Here is a 25,029-nt window from a genome sequence, read left to right as displayed (position 1 = left end):
CAGTTATGTTTTCAACATCATTTTTGTTTATTATCACAATGCCTGTTTTATTGAATCTTCTCTAATGCAGTATTTACGAAACATCCTGTCTGCCAGCACATGGATTTATGCATGTGTTATCCTTGACTGATAATATAACTGAATTCAGAAATGCAGTGGAGAAACAACAAATTTCTGGAAATGAGGACACACCCGAGGGAGGGTTGGATGCGTTGCTCCAAGTTGCGGTTTGTGAGGTGAGTTTTGTTGTACAGAGCCAACAAACCGATACTAAAACATTTTGTTTTGCCAGAGGAACTCGGATGTAGCTAATACGTGTAACCAAAAGTTATTTGGTTCCTCATAATAAATAGACTTTCATTCCTTCATCCTGACCTTCATAAAGAGAAGCCTTCCAGTTATCACCTTGGAAACCATCTAAAGATGAATTTCAATGAGACATTCAGTAATAGCATACAAGATAATAGTTGTTCCAAGGACATAGAGATGGATGGAATTTTAAAAAAAAATTGTAGCTGAATTTCTCAAATTGAATCATATGATTCCACAGGCCAAAGCAATACTTCATACTTGCTATTTTTATTTGACCCTCATTAAAAATTCTTTTGAACTACATTGTTCCAGTACTTCGGTCTGAAGCCAATATTATTTTTTCTTTCAACAATAGTCTGGTGAGTTGTTTAGGATTTCTTGGCCTGAACATGACATTTTTTGGCATATTGGGGTATGAACACACATGTGTTCTTAAAAATAAACAGGCAAGAATTTCCATTCAAAGATATAAGAATGTTATCTGCTGTAAATGTTTGTATGCTAATGTTACAAGTTGCATTTTCTAGTTCCTTAGATGTAGCACATCATCTGATAATTATATTCTTTTCATTTTGGAGAATGAACGCAGAATCATGAGAAGAGGCTGGAAGGAAAATGTCATGAGTTTATTTCCAGGCATGCGTATCTGTCTCAGTTTCTAATATTGGCTATATCCAAGTAATGCAGTACAACTGGCAGCATGCCCAGACAAACTTTCCTGATAAGAGTTTTGCAGCATAGAAGGAAACCATAACATAGAAGGGTTTGGGAAGAGAATTGGGAATAGCATAGAAAGAGACTCTTCCATCTAATGTATCTCTTCTCACTCCCAAGAAAGATCTATGCCATCATTTCATATGCTTATCCGTACCTTACAATCTTTTACATTTTTCTTTTTCAATTACTTAGCCACCTTTTAAAAACTATTAGAGTCTAGCAGCAGCTTTGGAAGCAAACTCCAGTCATGAGATAAAATTCTCCTATCTTTTCTCTTGTCCTTTTGGTGACAGTCTTTGATTTATGCTGTTGACTTACTGACCCATTGACCAGTAATAGCCTATTGAAAAATTTGAACAGTTTTTAATCTTTTTTCTATTGGAAATTCTCTATCTTTTCGAGTCTCTGTGAGTAAAACATTTAATCCTGGGAGTAACCACTTCTCAACCTCCTCCATAGCTTTCTCATTCCTCCTTAGAAATTATCAGACAATGGTTTGTACACATAATGGATTGCCTCTTTTATTTTGCACTCCAACCTATAAAACACATACACAACATTATTATCTTGTTCTCAGTTTCAAGTGCTCCTGTTCCTCTTATTTATTTCAAAGTTTTATCATTTAACATATACTGATTGTCCACATTCTTCTTTTGAAATGTATCAAGTGGGATTTTCCAGCCGTGTTCACCTCAAGACTGGAAAATCCCACCCAAGGTCAACAGATCTTTGCATGGTCTGCCCTCTCCTGCTATGATTCCTGTAGCGGGCGGATTGAATATCTAAATCACAGATTAAATTTAATATAGTAATCTGTCTATGCCTACCTTAAGTTGTTTACTGTTTGCAATTAATAATAAGAAGTAATTCTGTTGTAGCAGCTCCTTGGATTTTCCCTTACCCTTCCTTATTTCACTTAATTTTGGCAACTAAATTCAACATTTCCTGTTAAACTAAAAATACGTGTATTGAGAATCACATGTATAGAAGCCTCTCTTTGCTCTGGAAACATTCCTTTGAAAAGTGTAACAATGATGGTTTTATTCAAGTTGAGAGATAGTATCTCTTCCTCACTGATTTTGATAAAGAGGTTTGAGAATTCAAGAGACAGTTCATGACCGTCAGCTTTATAAATTGCTTCATGAACGTTGAACAGGCCACATGCCTTGTTATTCTTCATCTGTTGGATGGCCTTTTGTATCTCAGCTAGTGTTGGCAACATACCCAAACTTGATCTCTCAAGCTGTTGAGGGATTGTTTGACTGTTAACTCTGATTTGAGAAGATTCTGATTCTCTCTCGGACAACTACATCGTCTTTGGGAAGAGTGTTGTCATCCTCAGCTTGGAGTGGGGGAGGGACATTTGTTTTTGGTCCATTGATCGTCTTGGTGATCTAGAAGAAGCTACACAGGACATGCAGGTCTGTGTAACATGGATTTCATTGACATTCTCTACCCATTACAAATTCTTAATAACACATTTCATTTTCTGACCTTTGAGCAAATCTGTGCGAACCCTCTTTGCTACCTCCCTCAGCCTGGTTAAGTAACTCAATTATGAGAAAGTTTAGTTGCAACAGGAAGTTTCTCAACTTCAACAGGCTGAGATCTAAGAGTATGGTGACTCTCCAACATATCCATATTACAAGGTGCTGGTAGCTGAGTAGTTGGGGCCCACACTGCAAGCAACATTCAAACTCCACTCAAACTCCCCAACGTCAAATACAAAAAAAATTGTATGTCTCTCTCTTTCTCTCAATATCAGCAAAATAAAAATCCTCTACCAGTCCTTCCCGCATAGACACCTATATCTCTAGCTATTGTTATTGATGGGGAGACTTGAGAAGTCTTTCCATCTCCCAGCAGCTACCTTTCTTAAAAGGTCATCATTGAAGAGGGGATCCAATACAGAATCAGCTTTCCCAGCACATAACCTTCAACATTAGCCTTCTCCCCATACTGTTGAAACTGTTCTATTTACAACTGTCCCAATATAGGAGAGTATAACTATCTAAAAAAAAGTTACATATGCATTGTTGAATATATTGCTGTTGACAAAGATTTTTTTATGCTCTTATCTCTCCCAGTGGCTGGGGAGGTTCACATCAGTCAGTTATGCTAAATTCAGCTTATTGCTTTGAAAGAAAGTTGGGAGGATTTCAGTGACTTTATATCTTGGCACGTCCTTTGACTTTCATTTTTTTCAACACCATGGCTGAAAATCACCTCTGGGAGCAGTATTTCCTCTGTTTATGTTAAACTTTTTCAGCTGACTGCAGCCTTATCATGAAGGGAAATTGCTGAAATGCATTGGGTGCAAGGCTGGTTCTGCTTAATATCGATAGATATAGAATAAACTCATTGTCAGGGAACTTGAGCATTTGTGAGTTGCACCCTTAAGCACTTTATGCACAAGTATCTGTGATCTATTACATTGGTTCCAAAAACATAAAACTGGCTATACCCCGACATCTCAAAGATGAGATTTTCCCCCTAATTGTGCCCCTCTCAGTGCAGGGGGAAAGGGTGGGAGGTCATCAAAATGCACTCAGATTCTCACTCACAGGTACCTGCAATCACATGAATCCAGCTTTTGTCACTGATGAGCAGTCAATTGAAGCTATTGGCCCAGCTTTGTTTCTCTGCAATTAGTTTAAAATCAGTTAATTGATCTACCCGATCTTGTAAAGACTGGAAAACCAACAGACAAATGTCCAGTTCTGCTGTGGAAATATCAGTTTGTTAATTGAAGATTATTCAACTCCCTGCTCGTCAGACCATGAGAACAGTTTATTTGTGCTTAAGCTTGTGACCTTGGGCTACCTTCTGACAAAAGATTTGATTTCCCCCTTGTCTTTTATAAGCATATCAAGTACCCCGAGGCCCCATTGACTCTGTTCCTGTCACAAATGATTACAAGTGCTTGATTGGAAATGTTACATTTGAGCCAATGCTGATTGATTTCAGTGCATTCCTTCAACACTGGTGCAATATCCAACACATTAGCAGGGCAGTTTACAGTAAGGCTCCAGTCCTAACTGATTTTGCTTATCAGTTTTTCTCTGGGATTCGAATAGTTTGGAGATCAGATGGTCGGTGCAGACATGTTGGGCTGAAGGGCCTTTTTTCCATGCTGTAAAACTCTATCAATCACCTGATTGGTGTTACTAATCTGCTTTTCAAATAGTGTGAAAATGGGAGGACAAAATCAGCTCTTGAAAAGAATTTTGCATTGGAAGGTATACATTATCCATTTTGCCTCTGTGGAAAGACTATAAGAATGACAAGTGTGAGATAAAGTTAAATTTAAAAAGTTTATTTATTAGTGTCACAAGTAAAGTTTACATTAACTCTGTAATGAAGTTACTGTGAAAATCTCCTAGTTGCCACACTCTGGCATTTGTTTGGGTCAATGCATCTAACCAGCACACATTTCAGACATGAAATAGATACAGAAATGTAATTGTGGTTCATTAACATTGCTGTCCTGAGCTCGAGTGTTAATGGTTTTTCACCTCCACAAAGTGGGGTGTGTATGTTTAACCTACTTAGTAGTAACAAATAAAAATATTACTTCAGTTTCCTCCTTGTATGTTCATGAGGAATGAATTAGGTTATAGTCACCCAATCAGGATTTTCCTGTAGTAATATTTAAATTGTGTCTTTTAAATGGCTCATCAGCTATTCAACTCTTCAGCAAACAGGCCATACTGTAACTCTAGCTCTGGAAGATAGAAAACTGTTGAATACATCTGTGTTATGCCCTATGTTGTTGTTGTTGTTGTTTCTGGATTTGGAAGGATGTGAAAGAAATTCCATGGGTGGAATTTCACAGCCCCGGTAGAGTGAGGGTGCAGCTGGAAAATCAGCTAGCTGTTCAAAACACCTATGACTGGAAAATCCTTCAGGCGGGGGAGCTGTAAGATTCCACCCCATGTTTAAATCCATCCAACTGTCACAGTACTGAAACATATCTTATCAAATTCACAAATGGCATCCCATGGGACTGACTGTGACAAGGACAAATAATCTTTGCTCATCCTTCTTGATCTGTCTGCAACCTTTGACACAGTTGATCACACCTTTAATCGCTTTACCAACCTTTATCACAGTGACCTTTGGTTCTCCCTACAAATCTACCTATGGCCTTTTCCTATTTCTCATCTTGCTACTCTTTGTTAATAACACCTGGAAACACAGCCACAGTTTCCGCATTGATGACTCCCAGTTGTACCTCACCACCACCTCTCTCATGCTGTCTAATGTTTCCAAATTGTCAGACTACTTACCCAATGTCTTGCACTTAATGAGCTGAAATTTCCTCCCATTAAATATTGGGAAGACTGAAAACAGTTATTTTCACAACAAACTTCACTCCTTCACTACTTTATCTTTTTTTTTGGCAACAGTCTGATGCAAAACTAGACTGTTCACGATCCCGATGTCATTTTGACCCCGAAATGAGCTTTCAGCAACAAATTAGTGCAATCTAACATTACTCGTCACCACTCTGCACAGCTGTTTTGTTGCTGAAACCCTCATTCATGCCTTTGTTAACTCAGGACTTGGTTATTCCAGTACACTTCTACCTTGCATAAACACTGCTGATTGCCCTTCTAACTCGTACCAAATCCTGTTCATCTATTTTCTCCCTGTGCATGCTGAACTATACTGGCTCACAGTTAAACAACATCCTGGCTTTAGAATGTTCATCTTTGCTTTCAAATTCCTCCATGGTCTGTCTTCCCTTTTTCTGTAATCGCCTCAAGCCCTACAACTCTCTAAGACATTTACTGTCAGTTAATTGAGTTCTCAACTGTGGTTCAGTTGGTAGCATCCTTGTCTCTGACTCAAAAAGTTAGGGTTCAAGTCCTGCTCCAGGGATTGAGGGCAAACTCAAAAGTGACACTCTAGTGCTGCACTGTCAGAGATTTTGCCTTCTGATGAGACGTTAAAAAGAGATCATCCACCCTCTCAGGTGGACATAAGATTCTTTGGCATTATTTTGAGGAAGAGCAGGGGAGTTACTCTAGTGTCCTGTTTAACACTTAACCCTCATGCAAAAGAAAATCTGATCATTATCACATTGTAAGAGCTTACTGTGCAGAAAGTTTGTCTGTTTTTCTTACATTACAACTGTGACTATACTGAAAAAGTACTTGGATTGTAAAGTGCTTTGAGACATCTGGTGGTTTTGAAAAGTGCTTTACAAATTCTCTTGAGCATCCCCAATTTTAATCACTTCACCACTGGAGTTGTCTTCAGCATCCTTGGCCCTAAGCTCTGGAATTCTCTCCTTAAACTTCTTTACTTCTCCATGTTACTATGAAGTCACTTCTTTGAACAAGCTTTTGATTATCCGATCTTGTATCTCTTTTGTGGCTTTGTATCATAATTTGTCTCATGATCCCTCCTGTGAAATGTTTTGGAATTGGGGCACCATATAAGAACAAGTTATTGTTAATCTATAGATTTGGGATTAAAACAGTAAATGATTGCTCTTTTGTGTCTAATTTTCCTAAATTTTGAAATTTGAAACAAAAAAATTAGATTTGAAAATCACATCAGCTGCTGTGTATTTTGTATTAGCAATTAGATTTTGGTGAGTTCTAGCCTTCTTCCTCCTTATAATTTCTCTAACTATGCAAGATATTTGATTTCCCAGGAGGGAGCATGAAACATATCTCACGAGTTCATCTGTTTAATGTGCCCCTGAATTCAGTGCCGTCCAGCTGATTAAAATGTCAATCATTGGTGAGTTGGGTGTATGTGTTGGCGGTCTTTCCCCACCAGCTGAGGCATTGAAACAATTAATGTAACAATTACACCAAACTCCATATTGAACAGACCTTCTACCAAAGAGATTAGTTGTTGCCTCTAACATAGTGAGTGAGTTAATTACTGCTGGGTTTTAATTTACCTGATTCGTAAACTGACGCATGATACTCTGCATAGCTCAATTGTAAGACTCATGGGTTTTTGACGCAGAAAGGGAAATGTTTGAGATTTCAGTTTATCTCCATTTTCCAGGCCAATCTCTGCCATTGTTGTTATTAAATGATAGCAGAAAATACCCTTCATTTTTGTGGCAGATTTCAGATAGCTTTATTCTGTGTCTAAACTATGCCGTCCCTGTTGTTGGAATGCTTCGTCTTAATGCTGGGTGCAAACATGTTTAATTCCCAAACATTCAAATCATAATGGAAAAAATAATTTACAGAATGGGGATGTGGTTTTGTGTTGTTACCACTTTTTTGCTTCTAGGCTCAAGTTTGGTTTCAGCCTGAGAGCTCTGTGATGAAGAAGGCCACATCAGAATGTAGCACATACAAACAGTTTCTGTGTACTACTTGGTTTATTCAACTTGGCCTTTTTTCTTTGCTTTAGAATGAAATAGGATGGCGTAAGGAAGCAAAACATTTGCTGCTGCTGATAACTGATCAGCTATCACACTTGGCCCTTGACAGCAAATTGGGTGGTATTGTCCTGCCAAACGATGGGAACTGCCACTTAAAGGACAATATGTACACTCATTCAACTATTATGGTAAGGTAACTTGAGTGCCTCTTACTGCTTTAGCCTAACAAAGCAAAGCTATGGTATGGTTCATTGAAATACGTGTTTGTAGAATATTTCCTTCCTCCTCCCCTACCCCAACACTCTTTAAGGAGCAGTACAACAACATAATCTGAAAGTATCTACATTTCTGCTTTCAGGAGAAGGAAAGCATTTATTTCTTTCGAAGAACATGGTCAGATGTTATTAGTATTAAAGCCTTAATTTGGAGAAATTAAGTAGTGAACTGGATTAGGACATTGGGCGGGATTTACTGTGCACCTTGCTACATACATCTCAGTGGTGGGAGGCAGCCTACCTTTGGCCTGTGGCAGGATCTTCTGGTCCTGCTGCTGTTAATAGGGTTTCCCATTTAAAATACATCCCTTTCATCTCAGCATTTGAATTCAGTCCAGCCTGATATGGTCAAGTTTCTTTTGATTATATGTCCTATATACAATGACTTGAGCCAGTGTCATCCCTGTGCAGTGCTGGATTTAGATTTGGTGAGGCTCTAAGCTATATAAAGCTTGGAAGCCCCTTGTTATAAAGTTACACCGAAGGCCTCACAAAGGTGCGTACTAAAACAGGACCTTGGCTCACCACAAAAAAATTGAAGACGTAATTATGCCTTTTAATTATTTAATAGCAAGGTATTTAAAGCGAAAAATACAAATTATTTTCAAATGAATGTATTTACTGATTACATATTTATCATTTGGCTGGCTTGATCTCACTCATAGATTACAATATTGTATACCCTGGAAACAATACTTAAATGTAATCTTTAAAATAATATTAAGATACATTAATTTATTTATATATACACAAATTTATTCCAGATTTTGTTGTCTCAGTAGCAGAGGCACTAGGTTGTGGTTGTTTTGGACTTTGATCACCTTGGGTTTGTGAATCCTTATCTGGTTCTGGAGTAAAGTAACTGTCAACTTTTGGCAATTCTTTGAGTTGCTCTTCAAGCTGGTGCTTTCTTTTTCTTTTCTGGTATCTGCTCTTAAATGTTCTCTTCATTGTAAACCTTCTGAAATTTAGTGAGACCCTAAGCTGTTTAGCTTATGCCTAAATCTGGCACTGTCCCTGTGGATGGCAGATGTGTTACTATAAGAAAAAATGCCTTAATTTCTGCGCTGCTGCAATCTAGGAATATGACACTGAAAGTTATGCTGGTTTCTGCCTTGTACTGAGGGTGACTATTGCCGGATGTTACCAATTCCAGGAATCTGTGTGACACATGCTGGGTGATCTCCATACATACACTTGTGACATCATCATGTACAAGCATATCTCCATTCCATTTTTGAGATTCCACACATTTGCAGGAGACCATGGTTTTGGGGGAGGGATGGAGGGGGGGGGGTGAGAGGTTGGGATGTGAAAGAAGTATAAAACATAACTGATTCTAGGGCCCCATCTCATTGCATCTGCTGCAGGTGGGGAAAGGAAAGAATGAGGCCTCTGCTGGTGTTTCACTAAGCTAAGTAGACTAGCTGTATTGCCAGTGGAAACTAATGTTTCCTGCAGTGCTCATTTGTCCTTGGCAGAACTTAATAAACAATATAAAATACATACCAATAGAACACCATTAATAAGAGTCAGAGCAGATGGGTTGCTGTTGGATATAATGGCATTTTACTTTAAGGGCCAGTTTTTGCAGAGTTAGACTGACTTCAGAGGGCCTTAAAATGATGGGTGGGATCCAATTCTGGGATGCCTGCCCATCACAATCCCCCCACTCCATTTCCCAGTCCTGGCTGACAATTTTCATCAAACATTCATAATAAGGCCATTTGAAGAAACAGATATCTGTCCTCTCTTTCTGTTGATCTACTTCACAGATTGCCTCATTGTGAATGTTTGGTTAAGTTCTAAGACTTATTAATGGATTGGTTAAAGAGAGACCTGTATTCAAGGGGGAAATGGAGTGCCTGGTTTTTCAATCGGCATTTTTGTGAGGTTATAATTTATTATTTCCTTTAATATTTTGTTTCAATGCCTGGATATTTATTTGGACAAGGTGAAGAGGTAAAGAATCTGTTTTGTAATGGCTCTGATACATTTATAGAGTTGTAAAAACAGCACTTTTTTAAAACAAGATTTGAATGGGCGCTTAAGTAAATTTCAAGACTTGCCATTGTTATATCATTCATTGATTCAACAGTGTATACTGGGTGAGTGAGCATGGAGAGTTTGGGTGACCACCATGTAAAAGATATGGAGCCTGAAGGGCATGGAAGGGATATGGGAGGAAAATGAGTGCTATAAGAAGATATGGGAAGTTCTGATGGGGGGTTGGGGGGTGCTGCTGAGAGAGTGGGGGATGAAGGCTGGAGAGCCTAACAGCCTCTACTGCAACTGGGCTGAAATCCTGGAGAACCGAGGTAAACTTTATAACCATCCTGCCTTGGCACTCACCTACGTCTGTGGCTGCATCTGAGCTATTTCCATGGCTGGTGGACCCAACTTAGTACCTTCCCCACTTCCCTGAACAAAAGTAGTGGGTGCAGAGGCGACTTACATAGAGACAGTTCTGCTAAGTCAGGAAGGTTCCTGATTCATGCTTCTTGCCTTGATGGTGAAAACTGGCCCTAAGTTTCTGGCCTGTGCTGCTGCTTCCCCTCTCACACTATTATGCACATCCCAGTCTAACGCTGGCACCTCCACATCAGAGCAGGAATATGCCCATTGGGAAGGGCTTTCCTGTTGAATACATTGAGGGTTTCCAACAAATTTCAGATATATGGTACTGTGTTGTAGCTCTTTCTAAGAAAATTTCAAACAACCTCACAAAGATCGACATCAAACTCCTAAAAATGCTGTTGGGCTGATGTCACGTGACGATGGACTGTGCTATATGTAGATTTCCGGGTGTACCCTACCACACTATTTTCTTAAATTTAGGAAAGCTGTTCTTTCATTTGGTGCAGAGCTATATAAATAAACAGCAAGGGTTAAATAAATATATCCAGGACGCGATGCAAATGATGGAGGGAATTTGTGCAGCAACGTTTCAGCGTAAAACCATTCAAATCGGTTGTGTGTATTTGCTCTGATTAAACAGGGAAATGCCACTCATGCCAGAATTATTCTGAACCCTTCTGGGAAATTCCAGATCAGTGATTCAGCATGTAGGTTTTTACTTCTGATTGTTTAATTTAGCTCTTGAGTTGTCCTATACAAATATAGACACAATTTATAAATATTCAATGACAATTTGAATACGAATAGAAACCAAAGGACTGACTATCACCATTTAACTCAGCTCACCTTACAAGGAGTGCAGATTTTGTGTGTTGTTATTATTAACAGGTATTTTATTAACTACCTCAACAAAGTCATAGATAACTGAATATATGCCATAACTCAAATATGAATTTCCAACAGAGAGCTGCTGTTGATTTTAATTGGATATTGTACCACATTTTATTCAAGAGACTACACTGGGGTAGGTTTTCATTTTAATCGCAGGCAGAAAAGAGCCACCTTTTATCAACGCTGTCTAATTTTCCTCTCCAAAGGGAGGTCAGATGGATTGTGTCACTGGCAGTAAACCTGCTGCCCCCAGGTTACCTTTTAAAGTTTAAACTTTAAAATTTAAAATTCCCTCCATCACTTTCTTGCTGTTCTATAATGGATCAGAAAGAAAAATTATCTTTTTAAAACTACATTTTAATTGGTGTTGATTCACATGGTATGAATGATTATCTGACACATTAACTGTTGCATCATAACAGTTTGGTCTTTGGTAAAAGTGTGCACAATTTTTTTCAAAAAATTATTTTTAGTCGCCTTGGTTCTTCAGGGTAGTCATTTTTTCCTAACCATCAGTGTGTAATCTTGAAATGCACCAGATAATAATAACTGTACATCTGTTCCTGGTTAGCTATTAAGCTTACAGCATAAATTGCTACAACAACTGTTCAAATACTCTGGTAGGCAAACTTTATGAATAGTTCTCATTGAATTGTCAGCTGCTCGATTCCATATTCCTCTGGCCTATACGCTGAGATGTTGGATCATCCTGTGTCCCTTTGTTATGACAATTTGAAATGTGTTATAATGCATACAAAGTGCAATAATATTCACATTTTCCCCAGAGATCAAGATATACTCTAAGGTGCTTCAATTCAGTATTGAGAACATTACAAATATTTCAATATTTTTGTTAGAAAATTAAATTGAACAGAAATTTTAAAAAAAGCCTCCATTCTTAAAGTTACAAAGCTAATGTCCAGAGTGGACAGAGCAAGCCCTTAATTCAACTCCTTGCATGCTCCAAAAACCAATTCAAATTCAAATTGAATCTAATTCATAGTCCCCACAAGAGATACATACAGGATCCAAGCTGACAAGGTAAGGTGTTGTGCCTCATCTTGTGCTTGAATTTTTCCCTTTGCAAAAATGTACTTTATTCATATAAAATCTAAAGGCATGGAACAATTTGAAATGTTTGTAATAATAGTAAGGTGCAATGATATTTAGATTTTCTCCAGCGATCAGGATGGACTCTGATGTGCTTCAGCTCAGTAATAAGAGCATTGCCTCTGTAAGCATCACTCCTTGCCAGGAACACAAGTGAGTTAGCACTTTTGAGTTATAGCTGCCAAGACTGCATTGAGAATTTGCTCAAAACAAAAGTGCAAGATGACCAGTTGGGCAATCTGCAACATAAAAGATAGTAATCTAGATTATGGTGTGATTAAAAAGCCTATAAGTTTTATTAAATTCTGAGTGTATTTGAATACATAGTCCTTAGTGAGCTTTCTCAGTTGTTTTGCTTGGCTAATTTGTTGGGAGTGGTAATGTACCCAGTGACATTGAGTTGCATGGTCTGTGCAGTATGAATTACAGCATGGTTACTTATGTAGTTTCAGTAATGGGGAACTGAAAAACACTTCTTATCTTTAAAAGCAGGAAAAAGTGCTGGAAGAATATGTTCCACTGAAAGAAAAAGGCAAGTAAACATTAGTGGGACTTTCCATAGATAGATAAAGGTTTAAAGCAAGATTTGAACATCAGGAATGAGGCATCTTATGTAGCAGGGGCATGCATGATAAAACAAAATGCAATGAGATTAGGAGAAAAGTCAACAGAATAATTCTGAAGGCTGCAAAGAAACTGTAAAATTAAATTATCAGGGAACATAAAATGTGAAGTTATAGGTACATAATTAAAAATGAAAGGCTATGAGGAGAAGTAGAGGCAGGATAATACCATAGGTAATGATAAAGAAATGACAGAAATATGAGTTAGTACATTCTCCCTGTGTCTGCATGGCTTTCTTCTAGGTGTGCTGGTTTCCTCTCACAATCCAAACATGTGTGGGTTAGGTTGATTGGCCATGATAAATTGACCCTGAGCATCAGGAAGATTAGCAGAGTAAATATGTGGGGTTATGGGGATAGGGTCTGGGTGGGAATATTGGTGCAGACTTGATTGGCCAAGTGGCCTCCAATTGCACTGTAGGGATTCTGAGGTAATTATTTCACTTTGTTTATTACTAGGGAGATAAAACTAGTAGACATGACTATGAATGATGAGTTGAGCAATAAGGTAAGTATATTTGGAATAAAAAGAGATGTATTAGAATAAACTAAACAAATTCAAAGATGTTAAATATCCTGATGTAGATGGATTATGTAATTTGAAAGAATCTAGGGAAGAAATAGCAGAGACATTGCTACTCATAACGCAAGGTGTACTTAACTTCACTCTTCGGAGGAATGATTAAAAATAACAGGAAAATGATCCAACAGTAATGTATTGCTGAGAATTAGACTGCTTTCTTTCACTGAGCTAGGATAGGGAAGACTAGCTATGTCATATTCCTATAATACCTTTTCATTTTTGGTGTTGTATGATAGATCTTCCAACATTATTAGATGTAACACCGTCAACAAATTCTTGTAAAATTGAGATTTTGTTAGGTAGTATACTGTAAAATATAATGTAATTATGTGTGTGGATCCCTTTATATTGTTGCTCACAGGGTTAAGGAGCAGGTCAAGCTCTGTATCAGATCAGACTGCGTGTGTGAAGTAATTGGATCTTGTTCAAGTCTAGAGTTGAGGCAAAATGTGGGGGTGTGTTTGTACTGGACTGAGATTTGGTTGAATTAATGGGGATTAGGTGCTGGGGAAGAGAGCAGATTAGGAAAAGAGAGAAAAAAAGTTAAATCTAGGGATACAGCTGAAGCCGCCTTCTTCATAGCTTACTTTCCCACCTTAGCTTTGTTTTGTCAGCATTCTTGAATAAATTCATCCTGGTCCCTTCATCTGATGTGGAGATGCCAGTGTTGGACTGGGATAAACACAGTAAGAAGTCTCACAACATTAGGTTAAAGTCCAACAGGTTTATTTGGTAGCAAAAAGCCACTAGCTTTCGGTGCACTGCTCCTTTGTCAAGACTCACCTGACGAAGGGGCAGCACTCTGAAAGCTAGCGGCTTTTGCTACCAAATAAACCTGTTGGACTTTAACTTGATATTGTGAAACTTCTTACTCCCTTCATCTGAGTCATGGCATATACACTAACTCTTGCCTCTGACTGGAAAGGCATTGGGCAATGAATTGGGGCTCTTAATTACAGGGTCAATGTGTTAATGTGTTAAGCCCCACGTCAGGTGATAATTTTTTAATTTAATATTTTTAATTAATCTTATTTTTCATATGAAACACTGAACCATTGTGGACAAGTGCCACACTTATAACAAGTAACCAAGGGCTTCGTGGGAGACCACGGCTGCCGAAGAATACATTCATTTTTAGAAAAGTTATTTTGTTAACATTGGCAAAAGATCTAATAAAAAACAAGATACTAATGTATTTCTGATGAGAATTTTAATAATAACTGGCAAATGGATAGAACATTTTGGGTTTAAATTTACACCATAATATCAGGTTTCAGTTTGCATCTCCAATCTTAATTTAGGATATCCATCTAGTCGCAAATGATAAAATGAGTTATGAAACATCAACTGCACTTAAGTGTCTCTCTTTCTGCAGCTGGCACTGCCTCTGCACATGTGCAGGAATTGCTCCCCCTAGTGTTGCAGCACAAATAAATTCAGCCTAACAAATTAATTGTCCATTGGTTCACCTTCATCTACACTGCTAATTACATTCTGCAAGCATTTGCTTAGATTGGTCCAACATGATTCCCCTTAGATAAAACCAGGTTGATTCTGCATAATCATATTATAGCTTTGTAAATGCATTTTTATCACTTCTATAATATTGGATTGACTGATATCTGTCTAAATAGCCTGTAGTTCCCTGTTTTCTTACTGCCGTTTTTGAAAACAGTGTCACATTTGCTAACATTTGGTCCAATAGGACCATTCCAGAATTGAGGGGATTTTGGAAAATCACAAACAATGCATCCATTATCTCTAAAGTCACCTCTTTTAGAACTTGGATGTAAGCCATCAAGTCTCGGAGGTTTGTTGGCTTTCAATCCCTTTAATTTCTTTCATTTTATAAATATTCATTATATTAAGTTCCTCATTCTCATTAGCCAGTCGACCACCCATTATTTCTGGTCTTTTTTTTTGCTGTGGCTTCTACTGTGAAGGCAGAAAGGACAAAATCTTGTGCAGTGTAAAATATAATCGCAGGTCGGAAACATTTCAATCCCTCATTGGCTGTCAGGATACTTTCCTTGCAGAACTTTCATCCAATTATGGGCTGCATACAGGTTGATAAGTCGGTGAGGTGGGACAAGTGTTCCTGCGATAATAGGCCACATCAGAGTGCTTGTACCTTTTGAGAGGACAGCAGCCCGATTGGCAGAAGTGGGTGTTGGTGCTGCAGAAGGGCATAATCAGGAGTTGTGCACTATCTGAAAAGGGATTTACTTCAATAAAATAAACGTGGAAATTCCTCCACAGGATGATCCGTGAACCACTGGGGTGAGTGTAGGAGGCTTCAAAGACCCCCCCCCCCCCCCAACCACAGGCCTGCCAACAACATACCAGCTCCATGAACAGGCCAGGCTTGCTAAGGGGCCCCTCTATTGCTGGGAAGATCCCAGTCAGGCCACAAAAAGGCAATTAGTTGTGTGCATTGAATTCTTGCCGCTTGGTAAACCACCACCTCCCCGCCCCCAACACTGGGACGATCACCCTGAAGGGGCTTCGTGCAAGCTGGCTGATCCAGCGCCAAGCTTTCAGAATTTCTTCCCTGCCCTGCCTTCAAGCCTACTCCAACACGACCAGAAATATTCCAACCAAATTACTTGGTTATCATGGCTGTCACTTCCTTATTCCCATTATCATTTCTCCTGCCTCAATCTTGAAGGGTTAGGATTTCCATGCTCGTTGTACAGTACTCTTTTGCTGTATTTGTGGTTTCAAAAAAGGGTGTGGTGTAGTATATGCAAATATGTGGTTTATTGACAGGTTTTACAGAGAAGTTGAAATTGCATTATTGGACAAAAAAAAACAGCACATTACTTTCTCTAGATTAGATATAAAAGGGACCAGCATTATAGTTTTGATTAATCTCTGCTGTTGAATATCAGCCGAATGAGTTATTTGAACTTAATCTTCAGCATTGAATTAAATTGGCTTAGAACAGTGGTCTGCGGTATTTGGTAGTCTTCCCATTGATTATATCACCTCTATAACAGCAGTGCTTAAATAAAGTTAAAGTTTAAAATTTATTTATTAGTCGCAAATAGGCTTACAGTCACACTGTAATAAAGTTACTGTGAAAATCCCCCACTCCAGTGCCTGTTCAAGTACACTGAGGGAGAATTTAGCATGACCAATGCACCTAATGTGCACATCTTTGGACTGTGGGAGGAAACCAGAGCACCTGAAGGAAACCCACGCAGACACAGAGAACATGAAAACTCCACACACAGTGGTGGGAATTGAGCCCAGGTGCCTGCCGCTGTGAGACAGCAATGCTAACCACTGTGCCACCGTGCCGCCCCCATGTACATCAAATTTGCTTCAGTGTAGGACATTTTGTTTATCTGTTTTCTTTTCCATCCTGACCATGTTAATTTCTTGCTGGCGTTGTTCCACAGGTATTTATTGTTGTCTAAAATCTTGTTCAGGTGGATCCACATCATGCATAATGCTGGTTATTTGACACTGGGAATAAATCTTGTCCTATCCTACGTCAGCATCTATCTACTCCCAAACCAACCTTTCAGCTGTTTTCCTTCCCCAACCAAGCAGTGCAGAGAGCGGTTGTCATTCCTCCTGCAACATTGGTAACTCAGCACAGACCAAGGATCAGGTGATCACCTGTCATGCCTTTGTGGCTCAATATTTATTGATAGTCTTACAGAATCACTGGGTTTCAAATGTTTCTTGTTTTATAGTCAGAACCAAACTTCATTTAACTTTTGGTGTAAAACTACCACAAATATCAGAAAGCCATTTTGTTATATGTATAGAGTCAGCCTTGAATAGTCTCGGCATAGCAATGATGTCCCAACATTCATTAGCAGACGCTACATTTGGGAACGTGCCTGAAGTACCAACAACTCTAGCCATATGATAATGCAAACCTGGGTGTATCAATAGAATCATTGAACCCCGATAGTACAGAAGAGGCCATTCAGCCCATTGAGTCTGCACTAACTCTCTGAGTATCTTACCCAGATCCCCTCCCCCCATTGTATCCTTGTAACCTCACATATTTACCTGGTTAATCCATCTTACATGCACATCTTGGGACACTAAGAGGCAATTTAGCATGGCCCATCCACCTGTCTTTTATATCTTTGAACTGTGGGAGTAAACCTGGATGAAACCCATGCAGACACAAGGAGAACGTGCAAACTCCACACACACGGTCACCCAAGATTGGAATTGAACCTGGGTCTCTGGAGCCATAAGGCAGCAGTCCTAGCCACTGTGCCACTGTAGGGATTTCTCTTAGAACTGGACACCATGCCTTTTGAAAGTGATGCTATGTGCATTTCTTCAATATTTTTCCAGTTTTGCTGAGATGAGGAGGGTTTGCAGAGTTTCTTTCTTGTCTCATTCTGTATTTTGTTTCCTGAAATGCTCGTTCCCCTGGATTCAATCAGGATCACTATTTCTAACCTCCACTAAAATAGACAGCAATGTATTTAGCTCCTTGTGTTTCAATTTTCCTTCCTTCGGGTTAGATTCTGTTCAATGTCACAACACTTAACTCACTTAACTTTCTTACTGTCTTGGCAGCCATTTATGATCCCATTAATTAGGCTTTTATGTTTCTTAAATACTTCCCTTTGTACATTATCTTTTTAAAGTTTCAGTAAAATTTTCTGTTTTGACTTCGTTTATTCTTTTTGCACTATTTCAAAAGTAAAATAAAGCAGCACACAAAAATTAAATTGCAACACGGTGAATAAAACCTTTATCTTGCAATGCATATGAACCCACATCCTGTTGGAAGGTGCTACATTGTAACATTCGGGGCTGCAATCTTTGGCTGCCGACCAGAAATGGGGGTCCTGGAAGTTGGAGTCAACAACATACAAGTGTTGAAGTGGAAATTTTCCTGCTCCTTGACTGTGATAGAAAGACTCAACAAAGTTCATTCTGTCAAAGTAACGTCTTTATTTCCGAAAGACTGCATGCAGTATTGGCAAAAACAAGCTAACTAAGGCTGACATGATTTTTTTAGGTAACACCTGACAATTATTTGCTGTAGATCACATTACCATCATTGAACTTAACTTTCTAGATCTCCTGTTGCTGCATCATCTTATAACCTTGTATTACAACTTCATATCCCCTTCAATTGTATTAAGCCATACCCATTCCAGAACCGTGACACACAGTACTAGTTTATGTCAATCTCTATCAACAAGCAACAGGCTTCTGAACAAATCTGATGTTTGTGTTGTCAGAGGCTAGTAAAAACTGCTAGTGTTTAGAATTTAGTGGGTGATAAAATGCATTCATAACTCCCTTATAAATGATTGGGGGTCTCTTAAGTGTCTGATGAGTGCTGAGAAAGTGTAGAAATAAGTGTAATAGTGGTTGGGTTCGCCTTGATGGGGCCACTTGTGTCCTCTGTGCAGATTGCACTGTCAAGAAAGTTCACAGATTTTTAACTTCTGGCTTTGGCACAAAATTGGATTTCTTATTTGCAAAATGGCTTCTTTAGTTGCTATTGATAGATCCCTTAACAATTTCCTCCATACACACTGGGATTCTCTAGTGTTGTTCACCCCGCCATCGCTGCCAGTGAGGACGAAGAATTTGGCGCTTAGCCAAATCTCCATTCCCAGCAGCGGGATCAGAGAATCCCACCTGTGGGTGGGATCAGAGAATTCCGGCCCAAATCTCGCATAAGATATTTCTTGCGCTGACACCAAATTTACAGTATTACTGCTTTTGATGTTGCCACAAAAGTTAATTCCCAGACTGGATACCCTGAGTGTGAGGCAGGGATTTCAGGTCAGGATGTTGGAGTCCACTGTATCCTGTTCATTTAAATGAATAGATGGAAAAATCACAGGGGTCAGTTTTAACCATCGGGCTGGTGAACAGTTAGATATGGAAGGGATTTCTTCCCCTGATCATATCATGACACTATCCTGGGCTGTGCAGCCGTATGAGGTGCTCAGCTAAAGCAGGTTTATAGAACTCTGAATCTCTGGGTCCTGCATGAAAAGGATTTTGATTGCGTTTTAATTAGGGTCTGATTTGGGAAGACACTGTGGTTTTCTTGCGAGGCTGAAGCAACGTTCCCAATGATCTGCTAACAGAAGAGACCATCCAAGGGTAAATATATAACTTTCCGTTGTGAATGGGTCCCACAAGAAATGTCATAACCTCCTATGCCGTAGAATCTCACAATGCGCTCCCTGTCCCTTCCACAAAATCTTTCTAAAAATCCCTACAACTTTTTGGCAAGTGGCTTCTGACTACACGGACATTCTTTTTTAATCTCCTTGTGGGCAGGCAACTTACTGGCCACACGTACATGAAACACTAATATATTTAGGGCCTCAAACTCATGCACTCGCCTGGCCCAAAACATACTTGAGATTAAAAATCAACTGTTTCTGTGAATTATCAACCTGAACTGCCTGTTAATGGAGACTTAGGAGTCAGCCCTATATCTTTGTTATATTAAGGTGTTATTGTATCAGTTTTTAATCATGCCAGTATTATGGCAGCAGGAATAATGAACATACATGCATTCATCTGTTTGATAATGTTGGCTGGAATTATATTTCAATTTTCTCTGTCCTCCTATGTCAGCTGGTGCACTTATCGAGCTTGCAATAGGTCCTTGGATTTTGCAGCTCTCTAGATTTCACTCATACAGGTCTAAACAGCAGTCACTGCTGCAGCTCAAAAAGATCGGCAACAAACTGTTGTGTTCACTCTTCCAGATACTTTATTCATCAAATAATGTCTATTTGTGAAATGAGATGGATGTAGAACTAATGTTAAACACACAAATTGTTTACTGAATTTTCCAAGACGTTCTTACTGTTACGCGAATAATTCTGAATGCCCCCCCCCCCCCCCCCCCCCCCCCCCCCACCGTGGTGTAATGTGTGTATGCTTATGTCCTGACTTCTAACAGGAACATCCATCTGTGGGCCTGCTGGTGGATAAACTGCTGGAAAATAGCATCCATGTCATTTTTGCAGTTCAGGGATCATGCATCAGCTGGTACAGGGTAAGATCTATGCTGTTAATATCAAACTGAATAAGACACAGTGTTGGGCTTCTTGTGAAAAATGAATTTGGGTGCATGTGTTTAATTTGTATTTAATCACCTCTCTGAAATATTATTAAAATCTAATCATGTTTCAACTAACAATAATTGAAAGTAAATTCCAGTACTCAATAAAATGGTTGCATTTTGCTGTGTATTATCTTTGACCAATCAGATTATGTATGAGATAACTTTGAATGTTACCGTTGCTTTCAAAGTATCCGTAGTGCTTTAAGTATGCTCAAGCAAACAATAACTTTCACTTGGATAGATTGGATTTGAACCAATGCATCAGTTGATATTGGTGCTTTCAAGGCATAAACTTACAGTTTGAGAAGCTTTCTTTTAAGATTTATTTTCATAATAATTGCCCTTTCTAAGAAAACTTGTTTAAAAACAAAATTTAATTGAAACATCTCTTTTATTTTCTTAAAGGATCTTCTTCCATTGATGCCAGGTGCAGCTGCAAGGCAGTTAAATGCAGAATTATCCAATCTCTCTGAACTAGTGGAAGGTGCCTACAAGGTATAGTGCTATTTTTATTATCCCTTTATTATGTTTTTACATTCATCGTTCATCCATTCAATGAATGGTTAAACCTTTCATCTGTTATATTCCGAGTCAGAGGTTGATACAGTTAAATAAATAATTGCGCTTCACTTTTGTCTGATTCATATATAAGAATCATTTTAACTTTTTCTAATCAAACCATCGGTAAACGTGGCATCCTCTTCAGCAAAATATTCTTGCACATTACTATTTGATTTTGTTCGTGGCTATTTATATCGACATAAAATGTATGCTGCATGTTACATTTCCATTCTGTTATAAAGATCATACTTCAATATCTTTGAATAGTTCTGAATACTCATCAGTTTAGTCCTTACGTTGATACTATTTTTGTGATGTTGATATTCATGGTACCAAAGTATTAACATAATAGCAAAGAACATTGGTACAGTTGTCATGCGTCAAAGTTCTGGCATATGTGGTGTTGGCTAATTCTCAGACTGAAATAAGCACTGTATCAAAACTGAAACTGATTTTTATGTTGACGTTAAAAACAGGACGAAGCATGTTTGGGTTGAATTGACATTAATTGAAGAGTAACAACGTATTCAATAAAAAGGCACACATATGAAATGGAATTGCTTTGTATTCAGAGTGATCCAGATAATTTGCCCCTTTTCCCATGTACATAAAATTATAATTTATCTTCTGTACTCTATCTCATTGAGCATGCAAAAATCATTTGTTTGAAATGTGTCTTCAAATTGGCAAAACTGGCTATTGTACAATGGAGTTAACCTCTAACTCTGTTTCATCAACTCTTTCAACTTTGTGACTGACTTTTGATAGCTTTCTGACGAAAGAGAGTGTTGTTGGATAAGCAAAAGCTTTCTTATAACTGCAGTTTATGAAAAAAGTGTGCTGCTCCTCTTGAATGAATAGATTTTGAAAGTATTTTTGATCTGTCACATGAACTGCTGGATTTGGAAAATCAGTGATTTAAGTGTGACTAACTTGAAATTTTCAAATGGTACATGCGAAGAACAAAATGTCGTTTTATGACTGTTAATATAACTGAAAAACTTCTGCACATCATGATTATTTGACTATCAGGGTAAGGTTACCTGTTGGCTGCTCAGAATTCTCCCCCTGACATTTATAGGGAATGAGCAGGGGCGCATGTTTACCGAATAGAAGAATACCAGAAATGCTGGGATCATGGACCTCATTATCATATCTTTACTCATTGTTTCACCCAGCAGCTGGCCATATTAACTGGCTATGGGAGGGAAAGCTGGAGGGAGAAAGCTGCAGTCAGGGACCACTGGATGTTGGAGATAGTACCCCGAAACATCATGGGTTGGCGGGAGGATAGAAGTTCAACAGGCAATCAGGGATCGCAGGTTTGGGGGAATGCAAGCCGATTGCGGCAGAAGATATGCTTGCAGGACTGTGAGAATGCACTCGTCCTCCTCTTGGCCAGCAAATTGTGCTTTGTTATAGTACTGCTGGATGCATCTGCAAAATTAGCTGTATTTGTGTGCTTACAGCAGATTGGGGTAAGCTTTCAGTTTAACAAGCAGCTCATTGACAAAGGATATGGGTCAAATGTCCCCTCAATAAAGTTACTGTTATAAAACCAATTTTATTCCTAAATATCTATTCTTTAGGGTGAGATTGGCCTGCCCTTATAGCATGGAAGGAGGGATTGTTGCAGCCATTTCCCGTGAATAAAACTGGGCTACTGATTTACCACCCATTTCCATGCTATAGGCACAGACTAATCTCTCTCCCTTTGTCACCTGAAAGCACTGACCCTTATTGGATCCAGTAGATCCACAGGCTTCCTTTTGACCTTCCTTGGCACAAGTGGATGTTCTTCGTTCGGACTTTTGGCCACCTTTATACTAGGCATTTTTGTGCCATAATGTTGCTGTTCTATTTGTCATTTGGGCAGAATTTCTGACTGTCCAGTATTAATTAATTTCTGGTGTATGGTCAGTTCATGACAACCCAGATATACTGGCAGTTAAATGACCACCCTTTTATCCTAAATGGGAAGAGGAGGCATTTAGTTGTCCAGTAAACCATTCAATTACATCATAAGCCCGAGGACAACCCCGAACACAAGAAATATTTAGCTATAATTTCAGTGGTGAGCTAAGCAATCCCAAATTCTCTGGATTCCAATGGGGCTGGGTCGTTTACATATTTAACATATGCTCATTGCATATTTTCCACAAGCACAGGGACCTCCTAGCTAGCTGTTTGGCAGGGCATTCAGAGTGCAACAATTGTTAAAAGCTTATTACATTTAGAGTGTGTTTTTGAGCGTTGTACTGCTGTTATGTTCGCTAAAGCCATATGTTACAATTATGTTGACTTACGTCCCTTTGTAACTTCCTACTCTGCACTATACAACTTGGCATGTCTCAATTACTTAGTATCATCTGCAAATTTGGATGTGCTATTCTCTATCCCTCATTAATATGCATGGTAATAGTTAAGGCCAAGTACAGATTCCCAGAGAATTTGTCTCACCAAAATGAGCATATTCCTGTTATCCTTATCCTTGTTGCTCGCCAGCTGGACAGTAAGTAATAAGGTTACATATAATTCTGCACACTGTCATACTTCAGTAATGTATGGAAACTATGGGGAGGAAGTAGCATTCTGGCATTGTTGCTGGACTAGAAATCCAGAGATCCAGGGTAATGTTCTGGGGACCAGGGTTCATATCCCGCCATTGCAAATTTAAAATTTTAAAAATCTAGAATCAAAAGTTTAACAATGACCATGAAAGCATTGTCAAAAAATCCATCTGGGGTTCACTAATGTCCTTTAAGGAAGGAAATCTGTCGGCCTACATGTGATTCTGGATCCACAGCAAGTGGTTGACCATTCAGTGTCCTTGGGGATGGGCAATAATTCTCACTCCCCATGAATGAATCACAAAATCAGGGAAAGGTTTTCTGGATTGACAAAGAGCAGTAGACTAGGGGTAATGAAAGCAGCCTGTCCCAGATAGTGTTGAGGACCAGCAGCATGTCTTTGTCTTTTGAAAAGCAAATATCCTGAAGTTCAAAGTTAGTCCCTATTTCTTCAGTGTGGTGTTTGCTGTGCATCCATTCCTCCACTTTCTCCCAGCTTGTCCAAAGCCCAGTTGCCTGTATCATAACATTTAATATTCTCCATGGCCTGCCCTTGTCCTTTCTCTGCAACTTTACTTTCAATCCCTTACACTCCAGTACGCCATCTGTGACCTTTTACCATCTTGTCTTGTCTTTGCCATTACCACCACCAAACTGGACCAGCGTTTAGCTGTCTTTGTTCCACTCTGTGGAAATGCTTTCCATAGATTACTCTGTATCGCCATTTACTCTCTTTTCAAAACAAAACTTTCAGTGCTTTGTTTTTTTCAGTCCCTTATATTTTTGAAGCCTTGGTTTCTGTCACTTCTTTCAGAGCTCATTGTTCAGTAATTTCCATTTAAGCTCCTCTTCTTCCTCACTTCTCTGCCTGAAGGCAGGTCAGACCCACCACGGATAGGGTTGGAAGGGACAATATTAGTTGGGACTAAACTCAACTATGTACAGATGGTTACTGACTTTTAACTGGGCACTGCAGAACATTGGGTCACTGATTAGATAACTTCCATTTAGCGACAGCAAATCTCTTTATTACATTCTCTAATCAATCCCAGCGCCACTTCAGAAGAGAATGACTATGACAGTTACTATTTTCCAAGACAGGTAGCTATCACAAATTCAGGAGTTCTGTATGTGGAAGGTCACTTGAGGCAGCTTAGTTTATTTATGTAGAATAAGCCTGCAGTGGCCTCATCACAACACCCAGCTACAACTTAAATCACCACAATTTCTTTACCTGCCGTACCCATAAACTCATTCTGAGTAGCAATCAATCTTTGCATGAAGAAGAATTTATTGGTAGCCCTAAAATTGCCTCTTGCCAGTTTGAATATTGTTCTCTTGACCTGTTGTCCTGTGTCAGTTATGTTCTGTCCTGCAAAAAAAAATCAAATTATACTAATTAAATTTGTGTTATTTGCATTAATAATGGAAACAGAGGAACAGTGGTATTGTCACTGGACTAGTAAGCCAGAGATCCAGGTCAAGATCTGGGGATCTGGGCTCAAATCCCACCATAGCAGATGATGAAATGTGAATTCAATAAAAAAAAGCAAGTGTGAGGTCATCCACCTTGGCAGGAATAAT

The 25,029-nt window shown here is 38.9% G+C and overlaps 1 protein-coding gene across 1 annotated transcript in view; it reads left to right on the top strand.

The window, feature by feature from the left end:
- itgb8 (integrin, beta 8) overlaps nucleotides 1-25,029 on the top strand; it is an 80,202-nt gene that overhangs the window by 12,181 nt on the left and 42,992 nt on the right. Inside the window, exons 5-8 of the mRNA XM_080207146.1 lie at nucleotides 71-236; nucleotides 7,417-7,575; nucleotides 20,150-20,245; nucleotides 20,720-20,809. Of these exons, the coding sequence (XP_080063272.1) occupies nucleotides 71-236; nucleotides 7,417-7,575; nucleotides 20,150-20,245; nucleotides 20,720-20,809 (511 nt within the window). The remainder of the gene's footprint in view (nucleotides 1-70; nucleotides 237-7,416; nucleotides 7,576-20,149; nucleotides 20,246-20,719; nucleotides 20,810-25,029) is intronic.

Source organism: Carcharhinus amblyrhynchos, chromosome 2 (genome assembly GCF_965287045.1).
Source record: "Carcharhinus amblyrhynchos chromosome 2, sCarAmb.v2.hapA, whole genome shotgun sequence".
NCBI classification, from domain to species: Eukaryota; Metazoa; Chordata; class Chondrichthyes; order Carcharhiniformes; family Carcharhinidae; genus Carcharhinus; species Carcharhinus amblyrhynchos.
Note: the sequence above shows the minus strand (reverse complement) of the source record. Positions and strands in the feature narration are given on the sequence as shown.